Source organism: Pelophylax lessonae (assembly GCF_965119305.1).
Source record: "Pelophylax lessonae genome assembly, chromosome: 4".
NCBI classification, from domain to species: Eukaryota; Metazoa; Chordata; class Amphibia; order Anura; family Ranidae; genus Pelophylax; species Pelophylax lessonae.
The window spans coordinates 124168373-124193067 of NC_138771.1; the positions used below are offsets into that span (position 1 = coordinate 124168373).

Consider the following 24695-nt stretch of genomic DNA (forward strand, 5'->3'; position numbering starts at 1 on the left):
AAGAGGAAAACTTCTGCTCGAGTTGCCTGGGGGCGAAGTGGGAGCGGGTACCTGGAAAAACTAGATATCCGCTACCCCCAAAAAAATGACATGCCAAATGTGGCATGTCAGGGGGTCCAGAATCCTTCAAGCCGAATATCATCCACTTTTGGGTGGAACTCCAGTTTAAGACCTAGTGAGCAGGAAGTGCAAATCCAAGCTTCAAGACCCAGTGAGCGGAAAGTGTTTTCTTAAAATAGTTCCTCCACCACACAAAGACTCTTCCTCTTACCAAAAAATGTTAATCTCTAGTTATGGAGATAAAAAAGCGCTGTGTATCCCTATAGGAGCCTCTCCTGCAAGCCAGTACACAGGTTTATTTTAGCAAAGCACAGGCAAACACTTACAGGATGATGAGTACAGAGCAGCACAAGCAAAAACGCTGCCACACTATGCTGAGCACTGCTTAGCCATTCACTGGAAGCTTTATATTCTATTCATAAACACAATGCTTCTTCTGGATGAGTAGGGCAGATGACGTAACAATCTCCATCTCATCAAATTAGAGAAAAGCATTGTATTCATTCATAGAATACAAAGCTTCCTGTGAATGGCTGAACAGTGCTCAGCCTGACCCTGTTTTTGTTTCAGGAGTGGGACAGCAAGTCACGTCCGGTCCCACTACCCGAACACATTGCTGTATACTGTATATAGATGAGGCTACATACAGTTAATACCGTGTGCCCAGCTAGTGTACCTGTTAGTGGAGTAAATAGTTAATTTGGGCCAACTTGGGGACAATAAACATGGACTTAAGCCTAGTACACACTGCTATTTTATTTATTTTTTTCGTTCAACCCAGTAGGTTGAACAAAAAAAGACCTGACAGCTCAGGTCGGAGCCACTGTACTAACAATCCATTGTTGGTACAGCAATCTCCCCTGCTGTTCTATTGTGTTCTGACAGGGGGACGGTCCCCCCAGCCAGAACACTACGGTCAGCGCTCTCGGCCATTGGCAGACCTTTTTGGGTCATGCTCCTTCGACAGAAGTTGGCCTAATGGCCAGCTTTTATTGGACCAGCTGCAGTACACACTGGCAAAATATTGGGCAGCATCGGCCGGTCGAAAAAAAAAAAAACCTGGTCGATGCCATCCGACATTCGACCTGTGTATAGGGCTTTAGGCTATCATTTGGTACAAAAGGGGGCGGTCATTTTCTTAAATATGCTTATTGGTTGTTTCATTTGTTGCACACGGTTCTATCCCCGTTTCTACACATAAATTCTGGCGGGTATGCAAATGGTAATTCCCCTATTCACAATTATTGTAACATACTTGTACTTAAGATGCAAATAATAAACCATCGCTGCTTAGTTCTAGCCAAAATGTATCTCTGTGGTGCACAGAGTCTGTATTTACAATTTATAAGTAATTAAGTATTTCTATAGTGTGTAATGCAGAAGGGATTTCCTTACACATTCTGAATCTTGTACTCTGAAGGAGAGGACATCTGTTCCGAGCAGATGGTCTAGTCTAGGCACAGAGACACTTGAATGTAGACCACAACATTCCGTAGCTTGTTTCTGTTCGGTTCTGCAAGTGGCGTTTACTCAGAAAATGTAGAAATTATGAACACATTCCTGAAGTGTGACAGTACTGTTTACTATGTTTCTCCTTAGCAGCATAAGGAGTATAGAACCCTATTGCTTCTGGATGATAAAATGTAACATGTTGCAGCTTAGGGTTTCTTGAAGTGGTGACTGCATTTTTTTTCCTTTTTCAAATTTTTTATTTATTTTTTATTTTTACCTGGTAATCCTGCAAATAAAATACTTACTGTCCCTGGGAGGCATGTAGTCCCGCACTGTATCTATTGAGGGAGCCATGGTTGTCGCCCTAGGCTGGTCTCCTGATATGGACTGCAGATATATCTGTATCTCTGTCTCCATTAACCACTTTAGCCCTGGGAACCCCCCTTCATGACCAGGACATTTATTTTTGATACAGCAATGCGTTTTTAACTGACAATTACGTGGTCATGCCACGCCGTACCCAAATAAAATTTATGTCCTTTTTTTTTTTTCCCCTAAAAAAAAAAAAAGAGCTTTTTTTTTTTGTTTTTTTTGCTTTATAAAGAAAGAACGACAATTTTGAAAAAAATATATAACTTTCTGCTATTTAACATATCCAATTAAAAATGTAAAAAAATCACATTCTCCATCATTTTAGGCCAATATGTATTCTGCTACATATTTTTGGTAAAAAAAAAATCCCAAAAAGTGTATATTGGTTTGCGCAAAAGTTATAGCATCTACAATCTATAGGATAGATTTATGGAACTTTTAATTTTTACTAGTAATGATGGGGATCAGCTACTAATAGCGGGACTGCGTCTTTGCGGCGGACAAATCAGACACTAAGTGACACTTTTTGGGGACCAGTGACATTATTACAGTGATCAGTGCTAAAAGAAATGCACGGTCACTGTACTAATGACACTGGCAGGGAAGGGGTTAACATCAGAGGTGAACAAAGGGTTAAATGTGTTCCTAGATAGTGCTTCCTAACACTGTGGGTGGTGCTTGTACTGTGGGAAGGCAAAGATCCGTGTTTCTGCTTAGCAGAAACACAAGATCACTGCCTTCACATGTCACAGAATGGCAATTTGCCTTGTTAACATAGCTGTGTCCAATCACAGCGAGACCAGTTCACCGCCGGCATGCGGGGCTGTGCAAATGGTAGTTTACAAAAGATAGCCAGTAAGGAAAATATTCTTCAGTGCAGCCCACAGGAAGTCACAAGGACACCACATTTCTGGCAAAATCAACAGGAATTCTTTGTATTTGCTAAAATCATTCTTTCACACGGCCGCTCCGTATGTCCGTATATCACCCCATCCGTTTGTGGGTGATATACAGGCATAATGCATGTCAATGGGATTGTGGATGTCAGCGGATGACCATCCGCTGACATCCGATTTGTGTCCTTTCATTTCTGTTCCGTTTTTTGGAACAGAACCCTAATTTTCTTCCGTTTAAAATGTCAGCGGTGTCATCCGCTGACATCCGCAATCCCCATAGACTTACATTATGTCCGTATATCATCTGCAAACGGATGGGATGATATGCGGACATACGGAGCGGGTGACACAAGTGTCATCCGTGTCCGTGAAAAAAAAAAAAAAAAAGTGCCGCAGCGGCCGTGTGAAAGAGCAAAAAAACAAAAAAAAAAACAAATGCGACCACCTCATCTAATGACTGTAATGTTTTTGTCCTTAGTTATACTTTAATCATTAGCACCTGTGTATCTAGAGCTACTTCCCTTTTTTTTTTTTTTTTTTAATAAGCCGGTTCCTGATTCCTGTGAACTCATAGTTGTTGTTCTCCATGGAAATCTTTAGTGAAAGACAATTTATTCGATCGTAGAGAAACCAAATTATTAGAGCTACTTCTGAAGTTGGCCATATATTTGTAATTTTTTTTTTTTTTTCATTTAGCCAGTGAACTGAATGAGAAAAACAAACAGATTCCTTAATCCACACAATCGAGGTAGATAGAGGAATTCCTCCCAGGAGCATTGTATCCTGACAGCAGGACCCAACGCTGTCAGAATACACTGATCAGTGGCTGCAGACGCTGATTGTTAACAGTTTTCCAACTTGTCTGTTCGACAAAAGTCATTCTAGCAATTGGCTTCTGTTGAACAGTGACAGCCACACACTGAAATTCAGATGGTCCCTGCTGAACCCGCTAAACTTCAATCCCTTTGTAGCCTACTTAAGGTCGTACTCTTGTTAAATCCAGACATCTCTGTAGAGCAGGGATATGCAAACTGTGGCCCTCCAGATGTTGCAGAACTACAAGTCCCATGAAGCATAGCAAGACTCTGACAGCCACAAGCATGACACCCAGAGTCATGATGGGACTTGTAGTTTTACAACAGCTGGAGGGCCACAGTTTGCATATACCTGCTGTAGAGGATCTTACTACTGTAGCCGCCCATAGACGGTTCGCATCTTGGCAGGTTAAGCAGGGAGATTCGAACCGTTTATGGGCAGGATGCATGTACCCAAGTCGACCCATTCAACAACTTGAGTACAACCAGCACATCACAATTTTGGCATTCAGCTATTGCCAGTGGCTATAGTCGCTAGCACTATTTGCTGTGTTCTCCTGGCAGGGACGGCTTCTCACCCTTTAGTACTACTTTAATATAAAAATTTTATTTCCCCCCCCCTCCACCCTTCATATAGCCTCATGTCTGACTGCCAGTTGAAATATCCTGCATATCCGACTTCTGGGCATATTTTTTTATATGCATACACATGATACAAGATATAATACTTTCACTGTTTCACAGTAGAAATTATAATTACAGTAGCGATATCTGCTGTTTTACTATAAAGGGCTATTTTTTTTTATTTATTTATTTTTATTTATTTTTTTATTTATTTTTTTTGAACCCCCATCATGACAGGTGATTAAAAAAAAAAAAAAAAAGCATTCTGCTGCTACTAAATGTCTTCTGCTGCTCATACATGTATTGGATTTTTGAACAAAAATATTTGCATCTATTTTTGTACAAAAATTATTTGTATATTCGTTGAATGGACGAGTGTTATTTGAAAATTCCACTTGCTTTTAACATTAAATTTTAAAATGAATATAACTTCTGAGCAAAAACCACATACACTATTTGAAAATTCATTTGAGAAGTTTTCCATTCTGCTCCTTCAAATTTTCCTGTCACTGTGGTTGACACCGAACACCGAATGGACCCCACTAATGGTTAGAAAATCGGATGAAAGTTTTTAAAAATTTTCTAAAAAAAAATGTAGTTTGTGTATGGCCAGCATAAGTGACAGCAGGCGCAGGGAGCTTGTATCAAGATACCTGCCTATTAATAAGGGAGTCTATCATGAATATATTATATACCAATCCAGTCTGAAAATTTGCAAAACAGTGTTTTAGGTCTTTTAAAAATATTGATCTCTGAGTCTGATATGTACCACATTTAAACCTCTAATAATACATATATCTGTCTCAGAGTGGATTTAATATGCAACTATATAGCTGGATATTTATATTTACCACTGCATATACATATTCAAGAATATTAACTAAATTATACACCAACTTTTTTTTTTTTTTTTTTGAGGTTTTTATTCGATTAGTCGATTTATCGAAACAATAATCGGCCAACTAAGCGATTATGAAAATAATCATTAGTTGCAGCCCTAATTTGAACCCAGTGCTACACTTGCATGTGCCTTGTATATGTTCTTATGTAAAACTGTGGCTTGTCTATATAGAAACGCAAAGTGGGTCAAGTGCATTTTCAGAACTATCATGCACAGTATACACCTAAAGCAAATGCTAAACTGCAGACTTCCAATTAAACTGCTTTTCATATGGATGCCAGATGCAGAACAAAATCTACATGAGCCTGAAAAGGAAGTTGAAATCATAAAAATATAATGCAAGTAAACAGCCGCTATGAAGGTTGCTGCCTGCATTTTTTTTTTTATATCAGCATAGCTGACTTGTTTTCTGGAGTTCGTTGGCAGTTCATAAATTTATTTTAGCTGTCATTGCTCTTTAATTCAGACATTTTGTCTGATAAAGGGTTATATGAGGGATAAGGATGAATACCTGAATGTTTTGGCTGGTGCATTTGAAAGCAAATACCGGGCACTTGTAGTCTGTGAATGATGTGGGCTGAGCATGGCATCCACTGGTGGATGTGTGGGAGGAAGAAGGAATTTCATATGGTGACATACATAACCATGGAAACTACTTCCTCTTGAATTTACCTAGTCTGCAGTGTACTAAAAGGGTCATGTAAATTGGATGCTTTAACAACATACAGTAAATTTATAGGAAAGTAGCAAATCATTTGTGTATCGGCTTGATTCCTATTTATTCAAGGAAAGTGTAAATTTAAAGTAGAACTAGAGGCTAAACTTCTTTTTTTTTTCTTCATTGTGTATAGGGTAGTGATCGACCGATATTGGTTTTTCATTACCAATATTTTGGCCATTGCATATCGGTATTGGCCGATATTTTCGTACATTTTAAAAAATATATATATATTTTTTATTGTTATCACTTGACAGGTACTCTTGTGGAGGGATATGTGGGTCTAAAAGACCCCAAACCCCTCCTCTGCACTCAAAAGCATTTTTTAATCTGGCGCCGAGTACCCGGAAGTGATGTCATGACATAATCTCTAGGTTTTTACATGGAGACCCGATCAGAGCTGAATGGGGCTTTGATCGGTGCTTCGGTGGTGTGCAGGCTGGTTGCCTGGGTCTCCCGGTTGGACGGGAGACTCGGGCGAGCTGCAGAAGGCGGCGCGGGGGGGGGGGGGGAAATGTCCCCTCACGCGCCTTGTTATGATAGTCGAGCGGCTTCTCAGCCGCATTGGTTGTAATTACAAGACAGCTGACCGTTGGCTATGGACGCCGGTACCGGGGTGATGGCTCTAGCTGCAGGCATTACACCGGTACAAGCACTTTCCTAAAATATCAGCAATATTGGTCACCTTGGTGGCCAATTACGATATATCGGCCCTGGATATATCGGCTTTACTGATAATCGGTTTATCACTAGAATAGGGTAATGGCCCATACACACGATCCAAAAATCAGACGACAGATCATCCCTTTCACTTTGCATGCTAGTCGCATATCGAAAATGAAGGGTTTACTAAAGTTACAAAAATTCTCGTACGACCGATTCAGAAGTGATGTGTCGTAGTGTATTTGCATTGTATTTTCGAACGACAACTGTACTGATTAAACAAAAATTGTACGATTTGGGAACATAGAAGAAATTGTCCACCCAGATAATATCGAATGAAATGTTGTGATCGGCTCTCGAAAGCTATGTACTAACGACCAGATTATTGTACGATCGCTTTGAAAGCTGTATTTTTCATCCACTTTTCGGATTGTGTGTGTACGGGCCATTAGGGACGGTTATAGCCCCTGTCAGATTATTATTATTATTATTATATGAATATATTTTTTTATTTCAGATCACCAGAACTGTCCCAATTAGAAACTTCCCCCTCTATTACTGTTCTGGGGACAGCCCAAAATTAGCGATTTCCTCTTACTCTAAAAAGAGAGTGACTCTCCCGTAGCCAAATCTTTAAAAGTGGATCCTTTTCAAAAATGTTCTAGATTTGCAAATGATCTATTCCCAGCTCTTATATTATAAAGTGTGTGCATAAAGCATATCTAAACTCAAAACCAAAAATTTAATTTTTTGCAACTTACCAGTGCTTGGATGAGGTGACTACATTCGTCTTTTTTCTTTTCAAGCTTCTCTTACTTTGTCACCTGATGATCCTGTGAATAACACAATTCCTGTACCTGGGTAGCTATATCACCCCCTGCAGTGTACATGTGGAAGTAGCCATGTTTGTCACCCTTGGCTGCTTTTCAATATAGACTACAAACATGTCTGCATCTCTTCATCTACATTACATGGGAGGAAGAGCAATTGGTTATATACAGAAGATCACTAGATAGGAAGATAGCCTTGGATGTAGCTCACAGAAAGTGACAAGGGCATTTCTGCAAAGATCAACAGGTATTTTCTGTACTGTTGAAAATGTTCTTTTTAAAAAAAAAAAAAAGTAGAAACTTAATGTAGCCAACACTGTAAGCTGCAATATATGACATTTTTGCAAGTGCAGATATCCTTTAAAGCCGAACTTCAGGCAGATATAAAAAAAAAATGTATACATTTTAAGTATTCATTAATAAATCATAAAACGTATTTATTTTAGATGAAGTCAGTAAAAAGTAGCTACACAGCAGCACACAGCCTGCTGCCCAATCTGTAGTCTGGGAACCACATGAAGCCATTTGGGCACTTTTTGTTAGGCCCTTGGGGCCCATGTAGACACTAATCTGTGTTTCCCTAATGCTTGTTACAGCAATGATGTCTAGTAGTCTCATGTAATATGCCTCCAGCCTACATGTCAAATTTTTACATGCAATTATTGCCAGTGGCTATAGCCGCTAGCAATAAGTCCATATGTTCTCCTGGCAGGGATGGCTTCCCACCCCCCTTGCCGGGAGAACACAATTGCTCCGCGGGAGGAATTCCCCCATCAACAGTCACTGTGTTGATGGAGGAATGGAGCTATTCTCTTTCAGGAAAGAAAATCGCATTATGTATGGGCCCGCCCATCGGTCTGTTGCTGCTATTTTACTGTCGAGTCAGCAGGCTGGGGGGGGGGAGAAACCACTGTATTCCTTGTAGAGTCTATAACAGTAAAGTGGTATCATCCAACAGGATTTGCTGTGTAGCAGGGTTGTGTACATCTTGAGAATGAATAGACAGAAATGCTAATCTTTTGGCAGGTAGAAAATCTTCCATATGTTTATTTAAATTTGTGTATTTAGTGTTTTGCCTGAAGTTCAGCTTTAAAGCAATTAACTTTTTACTTTTTTTCCAGTGGGTAGATCAGGTGAATGCGGGCTCCAACAGAAGACAAACATTTGTAGAAGCTACAGCAGAAAACACTGACCGGAACAGGCTTCGAATACAGGATCGGGAATTGCAGGAGATCAGTGATCAGGGCATGTGTCTAAGCATGCATCAGCCCTGGGCATCTCTTCTTGTTGCAGGCATTAAAAGGTTAGTTGGACTTCATATTTTGTGAAATTAGGCCTTGTTCTAAACAGGGTGTACAAAAACTCCTGGTGCAGGCAGTCTCATTGATGCCTGCTGAACCGGCCGAGATTCAAATCGTGGCCAGCTTAAAGCTGAGTACACACAGACCGAAATTTGTCCAGGTCAGCAAGAACCAGACAAATTTCGATCTGTGTGTAGCCCTCTCTGTGAAGCCGATCATTAAATTTTGCCTCTGTTGAATGGTCCTGCTGAAAAAAACAGCATTGTCAGCTGCTGCAGTGCCAATCAGTCTCTGCCGCTGGAATACAATAGGGGAGTTTCCTGCATTCACATTGCTTGTGTTGATATGGGAATCCTTTTTTTTTTTTTTTTTCCTTTGTGCCCCCTGGTTGAATGAAAAAAAGAAAAAAAAACTTGGAAAGCAGCCATGGCTTGAGTAGAAAAACCTGTCCCCTGCCTGCATACTGCAGAGTAGGTTCTATGTTCTCTGTGTGGAAGCAGTAACCTCGTGCCCAGAAGCTGTTTAGCAGGGAATGACGCGCCTGCACCGGAACTGACAAGCGGGGCCGGTGCAGACGCATTGATTCCTGGGAGCGATGACGTTCATCTCCCAGGAATCGATGCAAGCAGGAAGTGACGGCGCGGGCCGCGGCCGCAGAGGAGGAAGTGGAAGGAAGGTGAGTATATTTTCTTCAATAACAAGGTAAGTAAACAAAAAAAAAAGTCGTGACTATCCATTTCTTTTACAGGTGACACTGAGCAAGCGGATGGCCCAAAGTGCATTTTGTGGCTGGAACTCCGCTTTAAAGTTTGACAGCGCTGAAAACTGAAAAATGGCTTGGACTGGAAGGGGATTAAAATGTCCGGACTTGAGTTGGTTGACTCAGGGCTTTGCAGATTTCAGATTTTTTTTTGTTTTGTTTTTTTCTTATTTAGGCAAGACCACACCTTGATCATAACTTAAAAGGGTTGTAAAGTCAGAAGGTTTTTTTTTTTTTTTTTTTTTTATCTTAACCACTTAAAAAAAAATTGGCCAAAAATGTTAAATTTTGATTTTTACATTTTTTTTTGGGGGGGGAATTTCATATAAAAAAATGTTAAAAATATTGTTATTTTTGCAAAATTGACGCTAAAGATTTTACCCCCTTCCTGACCAGGGCTTTTTTTTATTGCGATTCGGCACTGCGTGACTTTAACGGACAATTGCGCGGTCGTGCGACGCTGTACCTAAACTAATTTGACGTCCTTTTTTTTCCCACAAACAGAGCTTTCTTTTGGTGGTATTTGATCACCTGTGCGATTTTTACTTTTTGCGCTATAAACAAAAAAATAGCATCAATTTTGCAAAAATAACAATATTTTTCACATTTTTTTATATGAAATTCCCCAAAGAAAAATGTAAAAATCAAAATTTTTTAACATTTTTGGCCAATTTGTTTTATGCTACATATGTTTGGTAAAAAAAATCGCAAAAAGCGTATTTTGATTGGTTTGCGCAAAAGTTATTGCGTTTACTAACTAAGGGAAAGTTTTGTCATTTTTTTTTTTTTAACGCGTAATGGCGGCGATCTGCGATTTTTTTTTTTTTTTTTTTTTTTTTTTTTTTTTTTTTTTTTTTTTTTTTTTTTTGCGGTACTGCGACATACCCTTGACTGACATTTTTTGACACTTTTGGGGTTACCAGTGACATTACTGCAGTAATCAGTGCTATACATATGCACTGTTACTGCAAATTGACACTGGCAGGGAAGGGGTTAACTTTATTGGGGAAGGAGGGGTTAAGTGTGTCCCTAGGGGCGTGCTTCTAACTGTGATTGGACATGGCTACTGGTGTAGGAACAGTGATCAACGGTTCTACATAGTAGAACCGTATGATCACCATTCCTACACAGGGGAGAATGACAGGCGGCTTGTTTACATCAGCCGCCTGCCTTTCTCCCTCTGCACCAACGATCGCCGAGTGACCGGCGGACATCGGGTCCGCCGGTCACACGCACGGACTTGCTAGGGAACGAGCCGGGGCGGGAGCTCGCCCGCTATTGGCTCCCAAGCAAGGGACAGGCTAGTGACGTATATATACGTCACTTTGCCTGGCCGCGGCTGACCGCCGTATATAGTCGTGCGGCAGTCGGCAACCGGTTAATGCATTAAGATAAAAAGCCTTCTGTGTGTAGCAGACTCCCTCAGCCCCCATATACTTTTTGAAGTAGTTTGATATGGTTATTATTAAGGGAAAACTCAGATTAATACAGTAATTGTAAAATTTTTCTCCTGATGTAAATTGGTAATTATTTTTGAGGCTAGTCTCTTTCACAGTGTGTCTGTTTTTCTTCTACCTTTTTATTTCTTCTTTGTTTTAGAGCTTCACTTTGTTGGTATTTTGTTTTTGATTGTTCCCTTCCTCCTGAGAGGTTTCCTTTTCTAAAAAACTTACTAATTTTCTGATATCTTGATGGACCCCCTGATGTTGAATATATCTCCTGCGTCTAGATCTGCTTCTTCCTCTTACTTTGGATAGATCAAAGATCTCATTCTTACTCCAATCTTCTAGATCGCATCTACATGTATGTTTAGTTAGGCTTAGATCATGGGTGTCCAACCTTTTGGCTTCTCTGGGCCACATTGAGTATAGAGAAATTTTCTCGGGCCGCATATAAAATATATACTATAGTTAAGGTATATAAGTAATAAAACGCCGCCGCACCCTTCCTGTGCTGACGTGCCCCCCCAGCACTAATTTAACACAACTAGTGGATGATCCTCTCCGAGGCAGCCTCTGTGGCTGTGCCCCCGACTCGACTTCCTTCCTCCCCAGCAAAAAAAAAAAATTGTCAGGGAGCAGTGGGCCGCATTGCCTGCGGTTCCAGGCCGCATGTTGGACATGCCTGGTGTAGATTTTTTTGTATCCTTTTTTAGGAGGTCATTATATTTTATAAAATCTAATTTATCCTTAAAAGGGTCCAGTGCTTTAGTACTTTATTTGATCCGATACTTCGGCTAGTTTTATTTTTTTGTCTTCTACTGTGAGACTCCTACCCTCAATCCCATGTTTAATACATAGAGCTTTCCATTTTTCTTAAAACCTAGAATTGTGAAGATGTTCAGCAGGTATGACTTTCTCTCTTAGACCTCTGGGAATGACTTTATTCTCAATGTATGATTCCAGTGAGCATATGTTCCACTTTCTATTCAAATATTTCACAGTTAATTTTTTGTGATATTTAAATTTACTTTTAATTGATTCCCCGGTATCTTCAGAATTCTGGGTAATTTCCCTAGTGAATGCCAGCTTGTTCTCTGCATTTATATCCTCACCTATTTTATAAGCCATTCAATTTATAGTTTAAAAATGTTCAGTCTTTGGAAGGTATATTTCGACCAAATCTGTGGTTTTATAGATTATTCCCTCATAGATGGGTATTAAAACCCTAGCATGTTTATATTAAAGAAAAAAAAAGGTGAAATTCACCAAGCTTGAGGGGGAACCCACTCACAGACGCACCAGTGTGGTGTGCTATATGCCTAATAGAAATACAAATAAGAGAAGGGAAGACAGCTGTGTAGTACAGACAGAAAGTAGGCAGTAATTTACCATGCAGTGTAGTATGCAAAAAAGTTTATTGAAATGAGTTAAAAAGATGATACAGAATTACATCCACATGGGACAGCCCCAACCTTCCAAAAATTAAACGACAACAAATGCAAACAATATTAGAAAAAAGTGCAGATCGCTGCCCAGTGTACTATAGGTATTCTAAAGAACTGTCTGGAATGGTAACTATCAATCAGGAGTATTTGTGTATTAAAGCATTCAGTGTTGCTGGTATTCCAGCCTGTAAGTAAGGGATTATCAATTCAAATTAAAGAGACACTGGCGGATTATTATACAACATCAAAAAGGATAACAATGGATTGACTAATGTTTAAGATGTGGAGGGAAAAAAATGTTTTCTGTACATTAGCCATCCAATGCTATGGTGTAGAGATAAATATCCTAGGTCATGGCTGTCTGCAGGTAGATATAATCAATGATTAGGATATCTGTGTTTCACAAGATTATTGATCAACCGTTTGCTTACTACTCCTGCCATTCCATAATCTATATAGAGGTTAATTTCCAATTACCAATACTTAGTAAGCATTTAGTAGCATTGTCCTTAATCTTTAGGAACAAGCTGGTAGTGTGCAAAGCATGCATAGATGTAGTGGCAAGGATGTTAGGAATCAAGCAAGCCAGATATAAGCGAAGCTGCGGGATATCACTCTCCCGCTGAGGAGTAATCTACCTGCTGCTTCACCCTCCATGCATAGTTCAGCTTGTCGACACTTCTCAAAGAGCCATTCGGGTTCGCTGATGATAGTGGAAATGAGCCAAGCAACTGCTGCTGATCCTGTAGCGGTCCCTCTGTCCCAGGTGCCTGAATTCTTTCACGCCATAGGGGAAGCCGGCAAGCTATTTTTCCATATTACTGCTGGCTGTGGCTTGGCACGGGGAAACACACGGGCTCCACTTCCAGATGTGATGACACCACTTGGTTGACACGTTTCGTCCACCAATCAGTGGACTTACCTGAGCACCATCTCTATTCAGCGATGTTTACAAGTGCTTCAGCCATCTGGGACTTTTTCTCCTGATTTGGCTGAGACACAGCAGCAGTGCCATTTGCTCCCCCTGCTGTCAATCGAACTCAGTTAGCCAGTCAGGAGAGAGAAGGGGCAGGGCTGAATGGCATTTTTGTGTCTGAATGGATACACAGAGCTGCAGTTTGGCTCGGGTGCCCCCATAGCAAGCTGCTTGCTGTGGAGGCACTCAACAGGAGGGAGGGGCCAGGAGCTCCAGCCAAGGACTCAAGAAGAGGAGGATCTGGGCTGCCCTGTGCAAAACCACTGCACAGAGAAGGTAAGTATAACCTGTTTGTTATTTTAATAGAACAAAAAAAAAACAAGACTTTACAATCACTTTGAAATGTTACTAAACCCAGAACCCTGCATTTATTATATCTGGTCTCCCACAGAACACAGAAAATGGAAATGCATTAGATTTAGTAAATATAAACTGCTAAAAACCTTTTCTCATCAGCAGTATGTAGCAGTCTTGTGACTTCTATCAGCATCTGGTTAAATTAACTCGTAGGAGAAGTTTTCATTTTACTCTTGACTGGCCTATAAGGCTGCAGGATCCCTGACCCTCTGTCTGGACAGTGCTGATTGGCCTTGTGCCCATCACATGCACTCCCAAGAAAAAAAAAAAAAACTCTAGCAATACACACCAAACTAAGCATGTGCAGACTCCAGAGGCTCTGTCTTTATCAGGGAATGGATTGGGAACAATAGAAGAAGGGGAGGATCAGAGAAGACAGAATCCAACAGCCTTTTTCCCCATTGTGGGGGATTATTCCCCCACAGGTTCCACAGTGAGTAATAATGAGTATGCTTTACTGCATATACAGACTGATTTTTACTGTTGTGGGTTTAGTAACACTTTCATTTCAATCTCAAGGTTTTTCTCTGATTTTCAGTACAAATGGGAAAAAATAGGATACTTTTCGTTAATGAAAATATGACATCAAGCCTGTGCATTTGGTATGTTTGGCTGCTTTATGCTGACTCAAGGCAATAGATTTGTCACTCACTCTATGTAGTACTTTTTTGCTTGTGCCTTGGGTGTGCCCTTGGTTTAGGGAAGGCTTTCTATTTCCTTTACTTTTCTTCTTTCATCTGTTCCATACAGAATGGCTTTTCCTGCTGTATCTGACACAAAATGTTTTACACTTTCCGTATAATAGATAATTATACGTTCTCTAATAATAACACGTTGTTGTTGGAAAACAAAAATTGCTATTTTTTTGCAGTTCTATACTGTACTGTAATAAATAAATGACGCAAAGCAACATTAGTTTTGCTTATGTGAAACTAATCAGATGTCATTTCAGTAACTATGTGGAAAGGTTTTCCCTTGAAAGAAAAAATATATTTATGTTCTCAATGTATATTCATTATATGAAGCCATTTCATAAGATATATTATCTATAGCATAGTTTCCTTGATTGGCAGAAACGAAATAATCTTCTGCATACAATCATTGTGTACACAAGCAATTTGCCAGCGGGACCAAGAATGATCTTTGGCTAAGCCGTGCTATCTCTACATCCTTCCCTGCTGACAAACAATGTGATTCCAGTTACTTCATGTTGATTTGTGACTATACAGTTCAGTACTTGTCTGATCAGATTGCTCATTGTGGCTCTCACTTCTGTCTCCTGCAGGGTGGAGGGTAGGACGTGGTACAGTGCTCATCGAGGCCGTCTGTGGATAGCAGCAGCTGCCAAAAGACCTTCCCCGCAGGAGATCTCGGAGATTGAGGTTTCATACCGAGTGCTACTTAACAAAGGTTGAGCTGTCAGACCTTCTTATAGACTCTGAAACAAGGGCATTAACATTGCAACATGAGGAGCTAATATTCAGAATAGCAGCAGTGTATGGGAGATAGTTATGTGACTAAGTGCTGTTGAAAACATGTTTAAGTACTTTTTTTTTTTTTTAGGGTTTTAGGAGATTCTGAAGTAAAAACTGCAAAATCTAAAAAATTTAGGCATGTAGAGAAAGACTGTCATTAACAACCAACACAGGTCATAGATTTGTTGGACCATGCATATTGCAAAAATGTAAATTTCACGAGCCTGTCACAAATTTCTGCTTCGGGGGACTGGCTTCCAAGTTTCATGTGTTTTTTATTCTGGAATTTTTTTCGGTTTTTGTTTTTGTTATCCCTCTAGAAAAACTAGAAAGCAAAAAACTGCTGTAAAAACGCTGGACAAAAAAACAATGTTTCTCTTACGTCCTCCGACAGTCGCCGCCGCCTCTAAGTCATCACTATTGGGTATTGACTTCCGCTCCGCAGGAGTAGCTAGGCATAAAGACTTAGTCAAAAGAACAAAGGCATTTGCATATACACACCTATGGGGGCTGTCCCAACTGGTCAATACCCCCCTGCAGTGACCACTCCCAACTCAGTTTGGTAGAATAGCAGTAGGTAATAAAAAAACAACCCCAAAAGAGGGGCAGGGGCGGCGACTGTCGGCGGACTCAGAGAAAGGAATTTTACAGGTAAGATTTTACAAAAATTCAGTTTTTAGCATTTTTTGCTGGCGTTTAGCATTGTTTAGCCTAGTGTGTAAGCCATAGTTAGTAGCTGCAGCATTAAGGTGCGGGGCCGCCAGCATCCTTTACCAGTGACTAGCTAGTTATTAAGCAGTGAGCCAGGAAGCTGGCCAACGTGTCCTTAACAGTGAATGAGTCATCAGCTGTTGGCATGTTGTCCCCCCCCCAAAATCCAAACCAGACCGGTACCGGAGCATGCAGCCTGGCAGGCCAGGAAAGGGGGGGGGAACTAGCGCTTTGGGCAGGGGGAGCCAAGGGCGGCTCCATCACGACCCTGGACGGTGGTTGTGGGGGTCTGCGGGCAGGGAGCTTATTGGAATCTGGGGCCCGCAGATCCCGCCCCACCATGTGAATGAGTATGGCCTACTCCTTCACAAAAAAAGTGTCAAAAAGAAATAAAAACACACACACAATTTTTGATAATTCCTTTATTAAAAAAAAAAAAACAATGTCCCCCGATGTAGCTCCAGCTAATCACTGGTTTAGGAGAGTTTAGTAGCGTTTAGGAGCTGTCGGCGGTTTTTCTGCTGCTCCAGAACGCGCTGGCTCTGTTTTTTTTTTTTTTATTTTAAAGCTTCTAAACGCCTTTGTCACTAATAGTTTCTAAAAAAAAAAATGACCAAGGACACATAGAATAACACGGAGAGGTGTTTTAAAACTAAAAAAAAAAAGCCTGATGCTGCTAAAAGCAGCAGTAAAAATGCCCTGTGTGCATGAGGCCTTCTTAAACTGCGTCCAGTGGTTGAATTTTGGGTTGACCCATGTGGAAACTGGTGGCTGAAATTTTTTGTTCAGCCTAATCCAATGGGACAGAACTGCACAGAACTATTGGTGTTGAGCTCAACATAATCTCCTTTAAATTAACCTACTTTTTTATATGGTGGTAAAAATTTAAAATCGTGTTTGATTTTTGATAAACCACATATCGGGGTATTTCGGATTTAAAATTTTCAATGATATGAATATCAATGGGATCTGCAGCCTAACTTCACACCTATCAAAGCAGTAGTAAACTCCGCTTTTTGACTTGAACCTACAGGTAAGCCTATAGTAAGGCTTACCTGTAGGTACCGTGAATGCCTACTAAACTTGCAGTGTTTAGGAGATATTACCACTGGAACCAGCTGGTGACATTGCCGCATTATGAGCACCGAACTCTGAATTGGCTGCATGCTGAGTGTGCCGCCCATGCAGAGTGCTGTGCCGCGACCGTGACTCCCTTACTCATGCATGGGAATGACATCATATATAAATAGCCAGAAGTAAAACTGGGTGAAAATAAAAGCAGTAACCGCACACCGCTGGAGGTATTTCATTTAAAGGTAAGTCTGTCAAAATGTGCTAGTATGCAGTACATTAAAAATGTAAAAATGTATTTAAAGTCAGTGTGGTTTATGTTTAACCAATACATTTTGTGCTAATTAAGTGCTAATTGATTAAATAAATAGTTGGTATTGCTGTCTTAGGCTCCATGTACACGGGACGTTGTTAAAAGTCCCTTTGAATGCTGGAATTTTTAGGACGTTTGAAACGTCCGTTCGGTCGCGTTTGTACCCGCGTTTAGCGGGCGTTTAGCAGCGTTTGCGGGCGTTTGCGTTTAGAAGCGTTCCTAGAGGTCAAAAAAAATATTCCCCTTTAAAATGGAAAAACGCTAAACGCGGGTCATCGCGTTCAGACGCGTTCGGACGCGTTTGTGCGTTTGAAACAGTCATAATTGCGTTCTAAAAACAGTCCCTGAACGCAACTGCCTGCAAATGACTGTAAACGACCTGGTGTACATGGACAGATAAGATAAAATGTAGATGGGTTCAGGGGCTTCTGAAAAAAACGCCCAACTGCTCCTAAACGGCCATTTCCAGCGTCCCGTGTACATGGAGCCTAAATTTCTTAATTAATAGCTTAGACTTCTGTGTGTGTTTTGTGTGTGAGGGGAAAAAAAAAAATAAATAAAAAAAAAAAAATATATGTATATATATATATATATAATCTCCATAAATAAAAAATAATCATGATTGATCTGAGACCAGGGTAAATAAATGTTATTTATACATAATTTAGTAATAATGGGCTATAGCACATTATTTTTTTTCTTTTTAATCCTGTACTCACTCTTCAATAAACTGGTTTTACATTTGCAGGTATTGATTTTCCCAAGGATTATCCAACTGGCTGTCTGCTGGGCTGTGTGGAAGTGGTTGACTGCTTGTCACATGAACAGTTTCAAGAACAGGTAAATTGGCCCCATCCTTCTATATGCATATAACAAATCTGGAAGGACAGACACTTTATGCTTCTGGAGGAAGAACAAAATATTTCAACCAATTTTATTTTATTCAGTGAGACCAGCGCTTTTTTATACAAAGTATTCTAAACATACGCCATTGCAAGAAACCTTCACAAGTTCATCTATATGTTGCCCCTCTTGAATAAACCGTATCTTGGCCAAAACCAGCCAAATATTTTGATGGGTGTCTTTATTCAGTTCCCACCCGCCCTATAGTCAAATGACGGCCGGGCAAGACCTCTCCAGTTCTGAGAGGATGGGATATGACGTCCTCCCATTTTTTCCACACATGCACACCTTCGGGGGAGCGTGGCAAGACGATCGGTGGTTAACTTTGTCCGTAGGACACAGGGTATCATCGATCAGGATAAAGAGCCAATGACGGCGGCACTTTATACCACGTGATCTGCTCTGTCAAATCACAGCCGATCACAATATAAACACACTTGCCGGTTATTGCCATAGGCCTGTAACTGGCTTGTGTGGAAGGGGACATCTACACTGATAATCAGGGCACTAATTATCAGTGTCCTGATTATCAGTACAGCTCAAGCAGTGCCCATCAGTGCCACCTCATCGGTGCCCATCAGTGCTGCCTATTAATGCCCATCGGTGCCACCTCATCAGCGCACATCACTGAGGGGGAAAATTACCTGTTTGCAAAATTTTATAACCAAAATTTTAAATCTTTTTTTTTTTTTGGTCTTTTTTTAATTTGTTTAGCAAAAACATAAAAAAAACCCAGTGGTGATTAAGTACCACCCAAACAAAGCTCTATTTGTATGGAAAAAAAAAAAGAAGATAAAAATGTAATGAGTACAGTGCTGCATGACCGCGCAATTGTCATTCAAAGTGCAACAGCGCTGAAAGCTGAAAATTGGCCTGGCGGGAAGGGGGTAAAAAAGGGGGTGTACCAGCAATGAACAACACATTGGACATATTGGAATAGACAATTGTCTGAGGAGTTCCCTTTCTTTGGAGGGATCTTTTCTCATGTCCTGATACTTCTTGAGACAGGAATTTAAGGACAATCTCCCCAATGGGCCACAGAAAGCAAAAGAAAAAATAAACAGTAATTTTAACCATTCTATACTTGATCCAAAACTAAGAAAAAGGGTTTGAGCTTTAGATATACTTTAGTAAAGGTAAAGGCATGATCATACAGTTTAGTATGAAAATCTGAGTATCATGATTAATTTCAGTAAACACTCCTGAACTGTGGAGTAACTGAACATTAAAGTCCTCTCCATCCTAGTTAGGGCTCATTCACCTTGAATGGACAGCTGCTGCACAGTAAAACCACAGCGGTTTTACTGTGTGGCAGCTGTCTGTCCTGGCTGCAGTGAGCTGGCGGTAGGAGGGGTGTGGTGTGCGATGCAGCCCATCACACAGCTCCCTTTTTTTGTACTAACTTCAATAAAACTGCACAAATGGGTCACTTCATTCATTTCCTTGTACAGTGACATGCGATCCTGTTCGGTCCACTGCAGTACCATGCAGCAGATCAGCATTTTATCGTAGATCACTGCGGTTCAGCTTAAGGCTGCATTTCAGTGTGAATAAGACACACAGAAAACCATTGCTTTCTGTGTGTCCTTGTGATAACCTTCTTTTTTCAGTGCAAAAAAACACCAGTCTCCGCATTAGTGTAAATTGGCCTTATGGTGCCACCACTACAGCCCATAGCAACTGTTATTCAGAATAGAACTCTATTATCTATTATATCCTTGATATATCAAAAATGCTGGCTGTACAGCAGTAATGTACAAGGCAAGGCACATGTGCTAGGGGTAAGTTTTGCTGCAAAAAAAAAAAAAGTATTGCTGCAGCTGAAAAACAAAGCCTTCGGGCTCTTTCACATGGTCCGCCTCCGTAGGCGGATCCGTGCTGCTCAGCGGGGATCGATCCACGATCCCCGCTGAGCCGGTGGATGACAGCTCCGTCTCCGCTTGCAGTGCGGAGAGGGAGGTGTCACAGCCCCCCTGCTCTCTATGGGGAATCGGATGACAGCGGACCGCCTGTCCGCTCTCATCCGATTCCATCCCATCCGATCGCCAGGACGGATGGAAAATAGGGTTTCCATCCGTCCGGATTTCACGGACAGGATCGGATGCGGATGGCAGTGGGTGTCAGCGGACATGTCACCGCTGACATCCGCTGCTCCATAGGGCTGAGTGGGGCATCCGATCAGATCCGCCTAAACAACTGACAGGCGGATCTGATCGGACCGCCTGTGTGAAAGAGCCCTTCATTTTCACATTAATGGAAAAAAATGAAAAGGTATTAGACAATTTTATTTTGAAGTAGTATTGTCCCAATGATATAATACTCCAGCCCTGGACTGCATTGTAAACAGGAAATAAAGCAGAACTTTACTTTAAAAATGCAAACATTTTAAATGCAAAAATGACTTACTATATCCTTTTTTGCAATAAAGCTTTTTTTTTTTTTTTTTTACTTGCCTGCTTGCTATATTCTTTAGAATGTTCAATATTAAGCTGTGCATGAACAGTTCAGTGTACATTTTTTGGCATGGCTTAGGCTGGCCATACATGGCTTGAATCTCAGCTGGTTCAGCAGGAACCTGCCGAGATTTGAACCGTTAATGGGCAGGCTGAATGTACCAAGTTGATCAATCGATCAACTTGGGCACAACCAGCCTGCTGGATTCTCTTGCAATTATCGCTAGCGGCTGCTATAGCTGCTAGCGATAATCACTGTCTTCTCCCGGTGGGGAAGGCTTCCCCCGCCAGAATAAAATTGCTGATTCACCTGTCAGCACTGTCTGTGGTGATGAGGGAGTATCATGGTTGCAGGAAAGAAATTTACACCGTGTATGGCCAGCCTTATTGACAGGATGAATTTGCTCCTGCTCATGCATGGGAGGCATTTCATCCCAGGCCTGCCAATCAAGATTACTAAAGATGCCAAAATTTAAAAAAGATTTCGGCATCATCAGTAGTTGAAGGTTGGAGCAACACTGAGAAGTAAGTTTAGTGGGGTTTAACTACATAGTCAGTACAACAAATCTACTTTCACATATTGTCGACGGTTACCTCGCCACCCACTACAGCAGCACATATTTTTTTTCAGTTTATAAACCAGTTAAATGTAATTTATATAAACTATTTCTCTTACAGCTAAACATTTATTACAGGTTGTGCACATAAAGCATGCTAGTTGTCCTATAAAAAAGCCTAACAGTGCATTCATATTTTTGGCAGCTTGGATTGGAAAAGAAGTGTGGGATTAAAAGAAAAAAAAAATTATACTCACCTCTGTAGATGCAGCATTGATCTGTTGCTGCAGCTGTCCTCCACCAACTCTGAGAACTGATCAATGCTCGCTGAAAGCTCAGTTCTCAGGTCCACTCTGCTTTTCCAGTGCTCACTGGAGCATCGGACTGTGGAGGAGACAGGAGCAACTGGCTCGGGCTCTAAGCGATGCACGGAGAGACTGGGCCAGCTGCTGGTCGGGAATCTGGAAAGCAGGGAGACACAGCGGCGCTCATCTGAGTGTAATATGAATGTAGTGAATCGCATAATTGCGTCCTCATCTCAGATTCACTCTGAGCCCTGGAAACCACCAGAGTGGATGAGCCACCAACCAGCGCCCAAACCTGCCAGCTACCAGGATCGTACAAAGAGGCCAACCCATGTTACATGCCTTTATACATTTTACTTCTTGTGAGTTGCCATTTTTTGATTGCATTAAATTATGAACTTTACTAATCATACTACACTCAGGTGAGCGCTGCTGCGTCTCCCTGCTTTCTTGTTCACAGAGCTTCTTCCTCCCTGTCACCTGGCTGCACATACTGAGGGTAGAATCAGCAGACATTTTAACCCTTAGGCCCCTTTCACATTATCCGTCCGGACGGCTTCCGTTTTTCTCAGCGGGGGATCGAGCCGCCGATCCCCCGCTGAGCAGGAGGATAACAGCTGTGTCTCCGCGCTGTGTGCGGAGACACAGCTGTCACTTCCCCATGCATCTCTATGGGGGAAATCGGATGGGAACGGACCGTCGGTCCGTTCTCATCCGATCCCATCCTCTGGACAGATGGAAAATAGGGTTTCCATCCGTCCAGATTTGACGGATCGTATCGGATCGGATGTCAGCGGACATGTCTCCGCTGACATCCGATCCCCCCATAGGGATGCATGGGGGGACCGTTCAGATCCGCCAAAAAAAGACAGGCGGATCTGAACGGTCCGCCTGTGTGAAAGGGGCCTTACTATTAAACTATATACTGACTTTTTCCCCATAAACTTTCTAATCCTTATTGTTTTATTGTTCACTTTGTGTCATTTGTTTCTAATGCGTGAATCATTCATTCTTTTGGCCATTTTTATATCTGGGGTTCCTTTTTTCCCCATTGCCACTGGCCCCCATGTTTTGATCTATCAGAGTTATTTTTTTTTTTTTTAATCTGTAGCCCCAGCTTTTTTCTGCCCACTGCATTTCCCTGTCACTTCCCAAGAGCCACGGCACACCCCTTTGTCTGGTCAGGAATCAGGGTGGATCCCTGCAGGGTCTGGACAGACTCAGCCTGCCATAGGCTGAATCGGGGCTACAGGAGTGCAGAAAAAAGTGCAATCCTGTGACCCACAGGAGAGGTATGGCCAAAAGAGCCTTAAAGCTCCTTTTAATGCACTACTTAAAGTAATTCTAAAGGCTACACTTTTTTACTTTAGTGCATTTATTGCATTAGGGTTACAAAAAAGTCCCAGTACTTACCCCCACTGTCTCCAAACACTTGCCTACTGTCTTTAACACAGCCACTGAATCCAGGCTTCATCAGCACAGCTCCCTGAACTTCTTGGATTCTCAGCAGTCACTGAGGGCAGGCAGTTGGGTGATATTGACCAAATATTCTCACTGCCTAGCACCAAACTAGCACAGGACCCTTCCCTAAAGTCGCATCACAACTACACTACATTGATGAACGGCCACTATTGAAAACAATGTGTTTTTCATTGTCATGCGATTCCGTGTCGCTGAAGCCACATCCAAAATCACACTAGTGTAAACCAGGTCTTGAACAGCATAGAACTTGCATAAGGCTCCACCTGCTGGCTGCAAAAGCTAAAAAATTTAAGACTTCTTATGAAATATTTACCTGATGGTCAAACAAAAAATGCATTTACATGTTTTATTTAGTTTCCTTTTTAATAATATTCACAAAGAGTAAATTGGTTTAGGTATTTTTTCAAGACTTACTGTATTTAGGATAAGTTGGTTACCCATAAGCTTTTACTTTGGAAATGACAGGATAGTAAGAGACTGTGCTGTGCTTTATATATGTATATTCTAACTTTAAATGTTTATTCTTTTTTACTTACAGCATCCTTCTCTTAGACAAGAATCTGCATCACCCTTTGTATTTGTTTGTACCAGCCCTCAAGAACTGCTAATAAAATTTCCCATTAAGGGACAACACAAGATTTGTAAGTAATCAGATTCACTCACCTGATGCATGTCATACAAGGCTATTTAAACGTTTACACTTTATGCTCCTCATTCTAATAGATTATTTCAGAAGAACTTTATATGTACAGAAAAAAAGGTCACATTTAAAACCTCATGGTGCCTAAAGAGATAATGTCACTTTAACAATACTCATGACTGCTGACGGATATGAAGTGCAGTTACCTAGAGGTGTCTGTACATGCCTGTATCATCATCATCATCATTCAGTATCCTTCACCAGGCTATTCTGATTGGGCAAAGCTCTGACACTTGTCACTAAGCCCTGCCCTTCCACATTCAAAATTGCCTGTCACAGTGATGAGCTGCTTTAATGGCCAATAGGAAAATGAGGAAGGGGGGATGGGGTTGGGGCAAGCTTTAGCTTTATAATGAAGCACTGAAGCTTTGCCCCATCAAAACTCCTGGCATTTGAGCGAAGCAGGGGATACTAAAATCTGCTGCTAGTTTTCTGCATGTACCTCTAGGTGCCTGCACTTTGTACCTGTCGGCAGCTGTCAGTATTCTAAAGTGATAGAGGCTCCTTAAGCCACTGCTTTATTACTAATAATCATTAAAGTATTGCTTTTATGCCCAAAAATCAGTTGATTTAAAAATGAAATTGTGAGTCTACCTATATCCAGTAATTCTCTTAGATGTTGATGGCCTGAATTACAAAATAGTATTTCCTGATGACCCTGAGTGTTAGATGTTTCTCGCTGGAGTACCCAGTGCTGTCCGTCCATACTTACACTTCTCCCTTTTGTACAAGAAGTCTCATTTTTTTTTTTTTGCTTCATAAAGAAATATTAATAAATAATCTAAAACCCTTGTAATGGATATAGCAGATAAATAGAATTGGGAACTCCGCTTCACACACGTTGCCTGCAAAGTTTTTAAAAAAGATATAGTTCAACAGTATCCTCTGGCTCTATCCTACAGCCTTTAACTCAAGACTAAAAATCTTTCCCTCTCTGTTGGAATCTTCCCCAACCCTTTAAAACATGCACTAGTCACCCCCATACCTAAAAAGGCCTCACTGGAGCCCAATCTTAAAAACCTAAGATCAATCTCCTTACTCCCTTTTGCCTCCAAACTCCTTGAACATCTATGCAAAAAGTAGTCACTGCCTCCTCCTATAACTGGTCTTAAT

At 41.1% G+C, this 24695-nt stretch overlaps 1 protein-coding gene across 1 annotated transcript in view; it reads left to right on the forward strand.

Moving 5' to 3' along the window:
- The window catches only part of TRIP4 (thyroid hormone receptor interactor 4), a 78883-nt gene that overhangs the window by 47356 nt on the left and 6832 nt on the right, over positions 1–24695 (forward strand). The window contains exons 9-12 of the mRNA XM_082256188.1: positions 8453–8634; positions 14898–15022; positions 17931–18022; positions 23421–23523. Of these exons, the coding sequence (XP_082112314.1) occupies positions 8453–8634; positions 14898–15022; positions 17931–18022; positions 23421–23523 (502 nt within the window). The remainder of the gene's footprint in view (positions 1–8452; positions 8635–14897; positions 15023–17930; positions 18023–23420; positions 23524–24695) is intronic.